Source organism: Triturus cristatus, chromosome 3_1 (assembly GCF_964204655.1).
Source record: "Triturus cristatus chromosome 3_1, aTriCri1.1, whole genome shotgun sequence".
Lineage (NCBI taxonomy): Eukaryota > Metazoa > Chordata > Amphibia > Caudata > Salamandridae > Triturus > Triturus cristatus.
This window is the reverse complement of record NC_140583.1, coordinates 616,770,531-616,785,712: the sequence shown is the minus strand read 5'-3', so window position 1 is coordinate 616,785,712 and position 15,182 is coordinate 616,770,531. Positions and strand designations below refer to the sequence as shown.

General features: G+C 41.6%; 1 protein-coding gene across 3 annotated transcripts in view; it reads left to right on the top strand.

Moving 5' to 3' along the window:
- Positions 1 to 15,182, top strand: part of PCSK6 (proprotein convertase subtilisin/kexin type 6) — a 1,413,069-nt gene that overhangs the window by 315,563 nt on the left and 1,082,324 nt on the right. For all 3 annotated transcript variants that reach the window (XM_085644552.1, XM_085644551.1, XM_085644550.1), the window contains exon 2: positions 1,803 to 1,907. In XM_085644552.1, coding sequence (XP_085500678.1) covers positions 1,896 to 1,907 — 12 coding nt within the window. In that variant the 5' untranslated portion in view covers positions 1,803 to 1,895. The remainder of the gene's footprint in view (positions 1 to 1,802; positions 1,908 to 15,182) is intronic.

Here is a 15,182-nt window from a genome sequence, read left to right as displayed (position 1 = left end):
AGGGACCTTGGAGCTGACGCGGCAAAAAGACACTTGATAAGCCATCTGGGGGAGGGGCTGTGAAGTTCTTCATATGTCCACACCACAAAGAAAGTTCCTATAAAAGACTGACAGGTTGGTATCTCACCCCAAAATGACTTCACAAGATGTTCGGCAGCCCTGACCTCTGAAGGAAGGGCTCCGGAGCTTGCAGCACCCCACTGAACATATGGTGGTCATGCCCTCATGCTCATTCCATTTAGCAGGAGGTCCTCTCTGCTATCCGTACTGTAACTAATAAACTCCTAACCTAGGACCCTCTTTTGATCTTGTTTAGGGCACCCAGACCAAAAAGAACATACACCACATCTATTCAACCAGGCAAAATATTCTCCCACCTGCTGCTGGAAGCCTATCTGAATATAGACCAAATGAGAAATCAAACCCCAGCTCCATCCCTCAACATGTGGTGGGGAACAATATTGACTATACATGCTGTGGCAAAATTGACAGCATTGGGAAGGGATAGAGTTCACAAATTCGAAACTACATGGCACCCCTTTGCCACTCAACTCACATAAAGGGAACCGGATGGTCTATCTATTAGTCTCACAAAAATTGATATATATGCTAGGGAACCGACAAATGTATTTGTTAGGATGAGAACCCTCACTCACCCTAAGGTGACATGCTTCATCATTGGGTTCCCTCCATCGAATTAGGTTAGAATGAGGGGTAGAGTGCAAAAAATACATTCAAAAAGTGTGTTAAAACTATATCCTGGATGAACAAAGGTAACCTCTAATAGTGTCTCCAGTGGATAGATCTAAAATCAGCGAAGTGAAAAATAGGGATATGGATGTTCCCAATTGAGCTAAGGTCAACGTGTTTCTGCCTGTTAGACCGTCTGGTTCTTGGCATTCTTCAGGACCAAACTCCTAGTCACTCTGCTATTATTGTGAAAAAACATACAAGATAAAAATACCATACTCCAATTATATGGCAATGACCCGTGGTACCAGCTGCAGTCCGGTCCACCGTCTGTAAGAAGATATAGAAACATAAAGAAGATATATAAACATAGTCAAAACAAATCAATGGTCCCATTATCTGTAACCCAATACACCAGTGTCTACACCACTGCACATGTGAGGAAATAATAACACATGCTTAAGTAGTACTGTACTCTCACCAAAATACGACTACTTGTCTACCTCCTCCTTCATGGGAATCCTTTACTAAACCCCTTCGCCACTTATATAAACAACAACGACTGGGAGTTGTTGCATTGGCAATGTCCAGAGCTCTGTGATGCTCAGGCATGTGCAACATATCCCCCTTCTACGGTGATCCCTAGGTCTCAGGGGGTGCCCAATAAGACTAATAAGCCTGACTCTAGACTTTTACATTTTCATAATTTTGGAACTATGCACCACGACCAGAATTCAGATCTGACACCATTCAGGCCCATTTGAACAGTTATCTTTTCAACATTAATCCTCTTTGTAATTGTATGATCCATATGAAGAACGTGTGCGTCAATGTACCTATGTATTCACTCTATGCCTTTCCTTCTTGACTACCTGTTTATTTCCCCTTCCGCTCTCGACCTTTCCCATCCTTAAAGCCAAAAGTAAAGTTGTTAAAAAAAAGAAAGAAATGGCATTTTGCTTGTGTAGCTTTGTTGTATTGGCAAATATGTAATGTTATATTTTTATTTCATGACCTAACAGAATAATTTAAAAATGACTACTTTGCTACATGGTTTTTAGTGCTCTAGGTTGATAGCGCTGAATGTAAGATGTCCCCATTCTGTTTCGCAGATTGGAAGTTTGGAAGATTACTACCACTTCTATCACAGCAAGACGATAAAGAGATCCACGCTCAGCAGTCGCGGGACCCACAGCTTCATCCGAATGGACCCTCAGGTGCGTGCGTAGGCCCCTTGGCATTCTGTATAGATTGCAGGGGCTCTTGACTCATAGTTGTGAAAGGATCGTGCAATGTTGCAGATGGGCCAATATAAGAGGTATAACGGTATTACTCACAAGTAACCAACACATAAAGAATAAAATGCGTTTTCTGCATGTGATACTAAAAATATACAGATTTTTTAAAAGTCTTTTGAGGATAGTTAAGATGCATGTTGACCATATGACAAAAGTTACTGGAGATGGTTGAAATGATCTCTTCTTTCTCCGCTTGTGCAGAACCTTGGAACACTTAAAGATTTAAGACATAGATTACACCTCTGGATAATGTTCGTGCTATATAAAACTGCATAAATAAATAACTAAATAAGTGACGAGAAACAAGTCTCGGAGCCAATGGAACAGAGGAGCATGCCTCTTAACTCACCCTCATTTAAAGGATTTTAACTTTTTTGGACACAGCTGCACCCTCCAAACCAGCAAAATGCCTTCATAACGTCAGTAGAATCACCCGCCCTGAAAATCTTTTTCACCCTCCAACAGTTTTTATTCTCCATTAGTTGCGATAGGCTCCCCATGCAAATCCACTCTGCTTGAGCCCCCAAATTTATTTTTAGAGTAGACCCTTGCCCTTAGTCGGGTCCTTAGATCTTGACTTCATGAGCTCGTGAGGCGCTCCTTTTGCAATATTTTATTGGTAATCACTGGGGTAAAGGTGCATTGCCAAATCGCACTCTGTAAACAAATATTGACTGGATTAGACGTGGATTGGCCTGTGTGACAACAACGTTGTTTGAAAACTGGGCCATTAACACAGGCAGAAGGACATTTTGAGGTCTTCTTTGCGAATGAGCAAGGCTTTAATTGATATACATTGCCTGCTCCTTTTCCTTCTATTGACTGATTAGTTTGTTGTGTCAGGACTTAATAATGTTTATGCTCTAAAATCTACTAAAACTAGTTTATAAGATGTATTTTTATTTCCTAATCTTGGCTTTTTACTGTAGTCCCATTACTAGGTGTTTGCAGAAACACTATGGGCCTGATTACAAATTTTGTTGGTATTGGAGCGGGCGAGCTGCCACCGACACGCTCCAGCACCACCGCCCTCCCCTCCAGATCACAACGTAAAAGTGGTCTGATGGGTGGGCAGCGTGGCGGTCCTGTGGCAGTGCCTCACACAAGGTTCCTACATGGCATGGACTGTAACGTCCATGCTTTGCAGGAACTGTGGTGCATGCACACAGGGGCCACATGTTGTGCCTCCCTGCATGCACCCCTGTGCACAGGGGCAACAGGGGGCCCTGTAGGGTCCCCTTTGTCTCCTCTCCACCACCGTTTTTATTGAGGAGGAACTGCCATGAAAACCATGGCAGAGGGGAAACTCGTACTATGCATGGTGGGATCACAGCAGTCCCGCCAAGCATATTGTGGCCTGAAGACTGCTGCCCCACCACCAGGAAACGGCGGTTCCCTGGCGGCGTTGGCGGTCCCTTGACGGTCTGACCACCCAAGTTGTAATAGAGCGGTCGGACTACCGGTGCGGCGGTGGCTGGACCGCCATTGCCATGCCCCATGAGTCTGACAGTCCTCGGATAGATAGATTAGTTGTTAACTCTGCCATGGAAAGCTCTTACTTCAGTGACTTTTACTTTGTAATAAAGAGTTTAAATGATTGCCACGCCTAGCTCCTCTTGTGAACAAAACTCTTGCAGCAGGACATCTTTCCAAGACTGACAACTGTTTCTCAACCAAATATGAATGACTAAGAAACACAAACATTCATTAGTAAGCAGGTGTGTTGGGCTTTACTGTTCTCAGGAACGATGACTGCACTGGTAGTATCTTGGAAATGCACTTCAAGTCCTAGTTTTCACAGTTAATGTTATTTGCTGCTTTCATCCTCCTATGCTGTTTTTTCTGCTCCCTTCTTGTTCTGTTTGTCAGTGAAAGCTTTGGCTATGTTTTTTCTGGTCCCCTCTTATTTCTGTTGTTAGAGACAGGTTTAACTAATGTGGTGTACACAGTGAATCTTTGAGCTCAGCCTCTCTCAGCCATCACATTCATCAGCCTTTTGTTGATTATAATTGTCATCCCTCACATGTGTTTTGCATTACATTAAAGCATAATGGCATTACATTTGTGTAGCGATAAGATGAGTCCATTGTGTTCTACCATAATATTGTTACTATTATATCGTGGGACACAAATATTGTGTTGAAAATATTGCGAAGAACATCGTGGACCAGATTATCACAGTTAAGAATATTGTTCTTTAGCTATATTTTAATATTGTTCTTAAAAATATTTTTGTAATGTATATCATTGTTTTATGTGCTGCGTTTAATATGTTTTTTAAGAGCAAGCGCTTGGATTTGTAGGGGTAAAGGGTATGGAATATTTGTTTTTAAAAATCTTTTTATTAGATAATAGTACAGTAAGAAATACGAACACCATTATAGTTACATATAGGAATCATAATTACAGTTTAGCACAGTTACACCTCTTAAAACATCCCAATTGTTGATTGTTCCAATGTGGGTTAAAGTGTTTCTATTGAAGTACATATTGTTCTGCCTGCACAACAATATGTTTGTGTTCAATGGAACAGTATACAGACAAATCATTGGGACTGCCATGGGGACCTGTTTTGCCCCTAGTTTTGCTAATCTCTTCCTGGGGGTCTGGGAGGAGGAAGTCTAGAAATACCTGACACTGCAATGTAAGGAGGGGAAAGTAGTGAGATGGTTACGCTACGAAGACGACCTGTTTGTCATATGGAAAGGCAGCGAGGCCAGCGCTAGAAAAGTCATTGAGAGTCTGAATAAGAATTATTACAATCACAAACTCATGTACAACATGAGTAGAGAATCCATTGAATTACTGGATGTAAAGGTGGAGATAGATGACAACAGACTCCAGACAAAAGTACATCACAAAACCACAGCAGGGACCAGTCTTCTCCATGCTCTCAGTAGTCATCCTGACACCCTGAAATGGAGTATTCCATACGGTGAACTCCTGAGAACAAAGAGAAACTGTAGCACCCAAGAGGATTATCTAATCGAACAAAGAAGTATGATTGAAAGATTCAGGGAACAATGCTACCCCATGTTGGTCTTAGAGAGAGTAAAAGAAAAAGTCGGTAGGATCACTCGAGAACAAACCCTTTTGGAGAAACAAGACTGATTAAAGCTTGTGACCTGCTTTTTTCTTGCATTTACACAGAAAATCTATTTCACATTAAGTTTTGAGAGTTTGTAGGATGCAAAGTGAAATGAGGCAAATCAAGAATTCAAACACCTCTCTACTATCCAAAACAACATGTATTGCCCACTAACCTAGTTTCAGTATTAAGGTGTAGGAGGCTTGCTCTAGATAACTGGGACTTTGGATTGAATCTCTCTTATATGAAGCTTGAGCCTCATATCTCCAACACATAGAGGTGTTGTAAGGGATGGGGTAAATTATACTTGAGGATATAGTGGAGGATTAATTCATTAGTGGTAGTGATTATCCCAAAGTGTCTGTAGCTTTAATAATCTTATATATTGGTCTTTGATATATCATTAAATGTACATTATAGTGGCTCTTTTATTTGGGGGCTAGAGTAGTAATGAAGAAATTACAAATCCCCTCATGTGTTTGTCGGGTTGACTTCCTTAATTTGGAAAAATTACATTAGGCATTTTTTCTATGTCATATCACAAATTCTCTACCTTTGGTTGAAAAACTGCACTGTTGCAAGTTTGCTCTGAATTATATACAATATACTTGAAGAATAATTACATCTATTGCAACAGAGTAAACTCTGCTAAAATTCACATTTAGAGATAAATAGATGTTTCAGTCTTAGTTTAACATAACTCTTCTCTGAAGGGTTATTGATGATGGGTTATTTACTTATGGGCTATTGACTCTGGGGGTTATTGAGGCGAAGAGAAGAGTTATCATGAAAGGCTGAACTAGAAGCCTTGGGTGTAATGAAAGATTTACTCAACATGACAAATATGAAATAATAATTAGATGAGTAATTTTAACGAGCTCAAAAGTGATGTTACACTTCTGATTTAAGTATGGCAATTACTGCTTATTAGATAAATGCTTGTAGACATTCTTTGGTTTTGGGAATCCAGAACTGGATCTCATGGTGATGAGGCTAACTTCTAATGCCTCCATAAGTGAATTTATTTTTTCCTAACCTCTATGAAGAAAGTAAAATCTGAAAATGTATTGATGATATTGGAAATGTATTGGAGTGCAGTGGTTGTGTTAAATATTTCAGTACATATTTGAAAAGGCTTTATTGGTTGATTAATGCAAATAGTCCTCAATTAAAACTAAATTTAACCCAACAGAAAACACGTTGAAACTATTTCTGGTCCCCAGAGCACCAAAAGTAGTTGTTGAGAATGATAGGTGTTGGAATTCTGGAGTTTTGTGGGTAAATTGATCTTACTTGCTGTTTTTTATGCCTATGGGTGCAAACATTTTGGGAAGAAGTAATTGCCTGAATCAACATTGTTGCAGGGTGCGATCGTAAGACAGAAAGAATCTTGATAATTCTTATGGAGGCGTCTCTACACAGGTGTGTTCCTTTAGGATCTATGTTATGACTTATAAAGGCTCTGCGGATTGAGAAGAAAATGTTAAACAACAGAAAGAATTTGTCTGTAAGAGGGAGAATGAGTTGGCTGCAAAAATAGGATCCTTCTAGATTCAATGGAAAACTTGTCTTGTAATATGATAGAAAATTTGAAAAATGCAATACTTTTTGGGGAAATATTTAGACCTATATTCTATAAACTGAGAGGTATGGTCAGCATTCGATATCTTCGATGCATTTGTAACTACCTATGTGTATTAAGAAGAAATTCAATATTATTATTTTCTTTTCTCTTTACCCTGTTTCTGAATGCTCCTCAATGTTACATAAAGTATACAATTAGTTGAAATAAATAGTTTATTGTTGATCGCCATGTTAGAAGTGTTATTGTAAATAGTAATCACATGTATAATTTGACATTATAAACCTGTAGGATTCAGACAAATCTCTGCAGTTGCTCCATGAATAAATAGATTTATAGAGCACATAGCTGCCCTGGACCAGTTTGCCCTAGCACTAAGTTGTTATTCAGCCGAGTTTCCCAGGTCCATGTGTGGCCATCTGGTCCAGTGCAGGATTTTCCTTTGAATTCTGCAGCTTGTAGGCTTCTTTATTTCAATATAAACCAGCACTACAAGTCCCAGGATTCAAAGAAAAATACTTGAACAGGAGCTGCGCTCTCAAAGTCCTGGGAAATATAGCAACTATGGTTACTCAGCATCTACACTAATGTAGTGAGATTGGAATCTGTGATATGCAGGTTACATATAAATTAGTGCCTCATGTGCTCAATTCAATGAGCTAATAATCAGCAAAATGTTTTCTTTATTCATGCAGCAATGTGCCACTCAAAGAACTCCATATTTCCCCTGCAAGTGAAGGCTTCTTTTTACTGCACCCTAAGCAGTACTTTACATGTGCACCTGGATACTCAGGGAAAATAGAAATTATTTGTCAGTCAATCAATCAGGATTTATAAAGTACTGCAAATCATCCGTGAGCATCTCAAGGTGCTGGAGTTTCTAGCTGCTTCACGGTGCTTTGATCATTCCAACAGCTAGGTCTTCAGCCCTTTCCCGAATTCCCAGTGCGATGCGGTGTTCCTAAGATGGAGGGGAAGGTCATTCCAGGCTTTGGCCAGCAGGTGAGAGAATGAGCTTCCTCCACTGTTGGCTCGGCAGATCTGGGGGGGGTGTCTGCGAAGAGGAGGGAGGCATATCACAGGTGTCTGGGCAGGTGGTGGAAGGTCATTCATTGTGTATGGTTTTATATGCAAGGGTCAGCATCTTGAACCGGCATCTCTTCTGTATCGAGAGCCAGTGTAGCTTCTTGAGGTGCGGGGTGATGTGAATCTGTCTGGGGAGGTTGAGGATGAGTGTTGCTGTTGAGTTTTTTATTGTCTATAGTCTCTTCATACATAGAGAGTGTTCATGTAATCCAGCCTGCTGGTGATGAGGGCCAGAATGACGGTCCTCGTAGTGTTGATTAGGATCCACCTAATCTGCATGGATAACTTGCTGGATAGGATGATGCTGAAGTTGAGGGTGTGGTCTGTCGGGCAGGGGAAGCGCCAGGTTCAGCAGGCCACCAAGTGTCATTCCATGGCGAGGTGTTGTTCCCAAAGATGAGGACTTTCATTTAGTCTGTGTTGAGCTTGTTGCAGTTATCCTTCATCCAGTCAGCGATGTTCACCATACATCTGTGGACGTTGGTTCTGCTGCTGGAGGGGTCTTCTGACAGTGAGAGGATAAGCTGGGTGTCATCGTCATAAGAGATGATGTTGAGTCCATGCTATCTGACGGTGTTGGCCATGGGAGTCACGTACGTGTTGAAGAGGGTGGGGCTGAGCGATGATCCTTGTGGGACAACACAGATGATCTTCTTGGGGTCCTAGGTGAATGGTAGGAGACTGACTATGGGTACTTTCAATGAGGTATGATGAGATCCATTTGAGGGTGTCTCCCAGGGTTCCAATTTGGTGGAGTCTGTTAATAAAGATGTGATGGAAGACGGGTTTGAAAGCGGCTGACCGGTCCAGGAGGATGAGCGTTGCTGTTTCGCTGTGGTCCAGGAGGGTCCTAATGTAATCGGTGGCTGCAATCAGGGCTGTCTCAGTTCTGTGGTGGGCTTGAAATCTGGATTGAGAGGGGTCCAGGAGGTTATAGTGTTCCAGGTGTTTGTGAGTTGCTGGTTGACTGCCTATTTGAGAACCTTTGCCGGAAAGGGGAGCAGGGAGATGGGCCAGTAGTCCTTCAGATCTGCTGAGTCAGTGGATGGTTTCTTCAGGAGGGGCCTTACTTCAGCGTGTTTCCAGTCCTGCGGGATGGAGGTGGTGGTGATGGAGGTGTTCAGGACTTTCTTGAGTTCATTGCCAATAGTCTTGCCCCTGAGGTTGAAGATGTGGTGAGGACATAGGTCCGTGGGTGCTCTCGAGTGTACGGATTTCATAATGGAGATTGTGGCTTGAGTTATGAGAGGGTCCCAACGGGTGAGCAGTTCTTTAGGGTTTGTATTGGTGGGGGTGAGTAGGCTGATGCTGTCGGCAGCTGGGGGTTGGGGTTTGAAGTTCTCATAGATGGATGAGATCTTATCATGGAAAAGGTCCGCCTGGGTGTCACACAGTTCTTGGGAGGGGGGGATGTCATTCCCAGTGGCTGCAGGGTTGGAGAACTCCTTCATGTTTGCAAAGAGTTCTTTGTTGTGGTTTGTGCTGGCTTCTACATTGTCTGCTAGAGTGTTCTTCTTTGTTTCTCTCAGGAGACGGTGGTACTGGTTGAGTGCTGTTTTGAAGGTGGTATGGTCTCCTGTCTTTTTGCTAGTACTCTACTTCCTTTCTAATTACTGGCAGTTGCATTTGCAGGATTTCAGCTCCACAGTGAACCAGCTGGCTGTTCAGGCTGATACATTGGGTTTGGCTGGCTTGGTCGGGCGATTGTGTCGGTGCATCAGAAGACCCAGTGGGAGAAGTTCTTCGCCGCCTGTTCTATGTCAGATGTTGTGTCTGAGTTGAGAGCGTTGTTCCACCGGTCTTCTGATATCTTTTTCCATTTTCTGAGTATGGACCTGGTGTGTGTGGTGCCAGTGCTGGTCGATCCTGAGATGGTGTAGTGGACGCTGTAGTGGTCGGTCCATTTGTAAGGCTTATTTAGAGTGAATTAACTTGAGGCATTCAGCAAGAGATGTTATTATTACCCAACTCAATGGTACTAATTGTATCAAGTGGGAAGGAAAAGCTGAGATCGAGATTTGTGAACATACAAGTCATACACTAAGGTGGTGGGAAGGCTTAGCACCTATACACCGAGGTCCCATAATCCTGTGCATAGTTCTGTGTATGTGCAGAATCCCTGCAACACCAGCTGTATGTATAGTGACCTACTGAACTACATTACCAGCAAAAAATAGCTTGCTTCAACTCTCAATTCGAAATGCATTAAGGCGCTGAATTACTAATGCAATTTTTAAATCAGCATGCATTTACATTGTCCATGTTCTAGGGCCTATTTAATGTACTCACAGGGGCGTTTGTGCAGGGATATTGTATCTCACCGCATAGGTTTAATCCCTATTTCTGAGCTTTTACCATTTAATTTAGTTTGTAACTTCGTAGTGTTGCACGTAAGTTTAGTAATAGTATGATAAGGTATAGTATGACTGAGCCTTTTGGCTCATTGTTAGGCCTGCTTGAAAACCAGTGAAGGTAATACTACATTCAAATTATTGATTCCATGTGGTATGGTAATTAGTAGGTGCTGTATTACTGTACCAGTTTCCCCAAATTGCAGTGAGATTTCTACACAATATTCTGGATGCCTTTTGCTGTCAAAATGGGTCTAGCGGATAACTCAGATGTGCAGCTTTTCCCTCAAAACTTGTAATCCAAATTCGGCCGCTACATGGTGACAATAGCCAAAACAAGATTCATGGGAAACCCGTAACGAGGGATCATTTAATGTATTTCGAAAATGTCCCACTACAAAGTAAATTACCAATTGGAAATGCAGACAGTATTAAATACATTCAGGACCCCTATTTTGGATTACATTAACCATCTTCATTTGGGGTTGCTGACTACTTTGATTAACAAACTCAGTTGGTCAAGAACGCTTTAGTGTGGGCTGTCTTAGCAAATGTTACCACATATCTCAGACTCAGACTCATTGCAGACTTCTGCTGGAGTGCCATCTTCAGTTTAAGGCTTGTTGTATCACCCTGTAAAATTTCTCTGAGGACAGGTATCTATTGTAAGCGAGATGTTGTGGCCTTATCTCCCTTAATAAGGTTTCTGCTTTGTCAATTATCTATTTTAACCCTTCCATGTGTTAGTAAAAAATGAATAGGGAACCCTGTCTTCTATTCTGGGTCTGATGCCCTAGAATTCTCTCTTGCCGTTTGCTTTCTGCTAGTAGGTTTATAGGTTATGTGCTTTGGGAGTATTTTTCAATTATAAATGCTTTTTTGTATAATTATTGTGGTCTTTTTTTAAATTTGTGTTGTGCTTTAACTTATGTTCAAGAAATGTTCTCCCTGAACCACTGTTGCTAGAATATTGTTTATTGGCCCTGGATTCTGGGAAGTAGGGCTGCCCCTGTTTATTGTAACCATTAAACCTGCTGGAGTCATTTTTAGTAAACAGGACTCTTACTGTCAGTTGCAGGGATTTTAGGGCTAAAACTTTCCAGCATCCCTGTGGAGTTCCACAGGGTTCTACCCTCAGTCCTTCCTTATTTAACCTGTGTGGCACCCCACCCCCTCCGGTGAAACTGGTGCATTCCTTTGGTTTTCAGGAGACAGGGTGGCAGATAGGTTTAGGTCTTGTATGGCCGAAGTCAGTACATGGATAAGGGAGAACTGGCATAAAATAAATGGGGAGAAGACTGAGATTATGTTTTTTGGGGTGCAAATTCAATCTGGACCGACCGTTGGTGGCCAGAAACTAGTAGTGCACTTCCCTTTCCGGTGGCTGTGGCTAAAAAATTATGGGGTATCTTTGATAATTCTTTGATATTTAGCACCCAGGTCAAAAAAACTGTGAGTTCCTGTATTTGGATCATTAAGACATTGAAGAAGATTCTCCCCTTTCTTCCTGAGGAGCTAAGGGTGTCATTGGTCGTTGTTCCTATTCCATCGCACCTTGACTACTGTAATGCCCTCTATTTAAATGCCAATCAATACTCACTAAATAAGCTTCAGGTCATCCAAAATGCTGCTGCTTGGTTGGTCCTAGGGCTACCTAAACACAACACAGTCAGGGAGGGTTTGGTTGCCGGTGAGAAAGCAAGTGACTTTTAAAGCCCTGTGCCTGGCACATAAGGCTCTTCGTCAACAGAGCTCATGTTATCTTAGGGCTGCATTTAATTGGCATGCTCCTAGTATAAACAGTAGCAAATACTTCAAAGTGTTTTATTTTAAGTCAGGGTAAGGACTTAGAATTCACCCGCGACTTAAGAGAACGTGAGCTTTTTGTAGGGAACACTTTTCATGGAGTGGAAACCTGTGGTACATATTGTGAAAAGTGTGACGTCTGCTGGTTTACCGAAACTAGAATGAGATGGAGAGGGTGGCAGGATCCGTACTTGAGAAAGCACACGTGCAGTTGGTACTTACATATATATACATTACACAAATTTACAATCGGAGCTTGAGGCACGTTACAGAGGGGAAAAACCTTTACAACGCAACTGTTACAACGCACTACCTTTACAACGCATTTTTTACAACGCATAATCCATTACAACGCATGACATTACAACGCATGACACTACAACGCATTTTTAAAAAATACCTTTACAACGCATTCCATTACAACGCATACTACCATTACAACGCATACCATTACAACGCATAATATTACACTACACTATCCAACACTTACCCTACTGTTGCACCCCCTGGAGTTAGAATAGTAATTTTTACCCCTATACTATCCAACACTTACCCTACTGATGCACCCCCTGGAGTTAGAATAGTAATTTGTACCCCTATACTATCCAACACTTACCCCACTGATGCACCCCCTGGAGTTAGAATAGTAATTTTTACCCCTATACTATCCAACACTTACCCTACTGTTGCACCCCCTGGAGTTAGAATAGTAATTTTTACCCCTATACTATCCAACACTTACCCTACTGTTGCACCCCCTGGAGTTAGAATAGTAATTTTTACCCCTATACTATCCAACACTTACCCTACTGTTGCACCCCCTGGAGTTAGAATAGTAATTTTTACCCCTATACTATCCAACACTTACCCTACTGATGCACCCCCTGGAGTTAGAATAGTAATTTTTACCCCTATACTATCCAACACTTACCCTACTGTTGCACCCCCTGGAGTTAGAATAGTAATTTTTACCCCTATACTATCCAACACTTACCCTACTGTTGCACCCCCTGGAGTTAGAATAGTAATTTTTACCCCTATACTATCCAACACTTACCCCACTGTTGCACCCCCTGGAGTTAGAATAGTAATTTTTACCCCTATACTATCCAACACTTACCCTACTTTTGCACCCCCTGGAGTTAGTAAAGTAACTTTTACCCCTATACTATCTAATACTTACCTTAAATGTAATTTAATATTATGCGTTGTAATGGTATGCGTTGTAAAGGTAGTATGCGTTGTAATGGAAATGCGTTGTGAAGGTATTTTTTAAAAATGCGTTGTAGTGTCATGCGTTGTAATGTCATGCGTTGTAATGGATTATGCGTTGTAAAAAATGCGTTGTAAGTGCATGCGTTGTAAAAGTGTGCGTTGTAACGTCATACATCCGTTACAGATATCTAGAATTGGAGCATGAGGCATAAATGATCTGTTCGAATCACACAAGTTTTTGGTCAAGTGTCAAAGCCAGGGTTAGTGCCTAGAACCAATGCCTAAAGGTTTGAAGACCAGCATGTGAGCCGTCTCTACATCTCATTTTCGTGTTCAGCATCATTTATCTTGGGATCCCTAAGAGTTGGAATATTAAAATCTTTCTTCCAATCTGAAAACCTTTTGTTCCTGTTTTCGTTTTTTCTTTCCAAATCCATGTGTCACAGTTTGAGGTCACCCAGAAACATTTCTGGTGTGCCTATCAGACCACAAAAGCAGGCAAAGACAAGCCTGGGACATCTTAAATGCCTGACGCTGCAATCCTTGACACCAAGCAAGTTATCTTGATGTTTGCCTTGCATTCTATCACTTCTCCTGCCTTAAGTGACCTTGTGGTTTTGAGCAGACTGTGGGAAGGGGTCTTTGTCAACACGGCGAAGAGAGATTGGCATCAGAGGATGTTTACCTTGAGAACTTGGTGTGTAGGCAAAATCGAGAGAAGTGAAAATCTGCTTTTTTCAATCTCTTAACCTCGACTCAAGGCAATTAATGAACGGGACCATTTTGTCTGTCAGAGACGCAAAATAATCCGAAGGCAGTTCTACACCGTGCCCCGTTGATTTCTGCCCCAAAAATAGGAATTTCAGAACGTTTTCGAGTACTACTAGCTGTGCCATTTTTAGGTCTCGCCTGACCCAGCGCATGCGCTGGTCTGCCGAGACTTTTTGAGAGGGCTCCAAAAAGTGCTACCAGGCCAGCCTAGAGCTACAGTGCATGTGCGCGGGCGCGCGCTCCGCTTTTGACGCGATTACTTTCACTTTCGCGGCCGCATGGCCGCTTTGATGTTTGATCGCGATCCCTTTCGCGGCCGCTTGTTTTACATGTTGTACAGAAAAGCATGTACAATTCTAATTTCTACACCCCCGAATTCCCTTGAAATAAAATGCTTTCTGTGGATTTAAAATGCTGCGTTGAAATTTGTTCGGTTTAAAAATAACAAACCGTAGCTTAGCTTTGAAATGGATTGAACAAAGTTAGCACATAGAGACCTTCGTTGAGAGTTGGTTGCAAAGTCCCTAATTGTATGCAGTATTTTTTAGCTTCTGGTTTCCACTTTGCATCTTTACAGGGGTATTTTTTATGGGCACTTTCCTCCGCATCCTCAATGAAGGCAACTCTGAAGGCAAAACAGTGTCACAGAGACGCTTGCCAACCCTTATTTGCATTTTCATGCCACAAAATCTGTAACTTGTTGTAATAAGTAACCTAATTGCAGGCACAAATCATTTTACACTGGGCACTTTTTTGCACACAACGCTCCAGCGGCATTCGAATTGACGCAGTGAATTGGTGTTTTTTGTTATTGAAACTATAGGGCTTGATTCACATACCGCTACCTGACTTTCATAACAAGGTGATTTTATAGCAGTGGAAAAGTGTGCTGCCAGATTGGAAACACAACAAAGCAACATACATAAGGGTCATGCTGATTTGCAAACCTGTTATAAGCAAACTTTATGCAGTTTTTTTTAAGCTTTGTGAAGTTTTCCAAGATGTTTTCCCATTTTTTGTACCCACTGAAAAAGATTTATAAAACTTGGCAGTAGAAATTTTGTAACATTGGCAAATACTGCAAGCAAATGTCTTCCACACAATGTAGCTGATTGATCTGTCACTCTTTCCCTGTTGTCATTGTCATTAAATCTAAGGGATAGCACTTGGATTACATCACCTACATTTTGATCCAGAAGACAGATAATTTAGATTTAACCATCTATTTTGAAAACTTGAGGCATGCTCATGAACAATGATTACTAACGAACACACACCTCATTCTTCTAAAACTA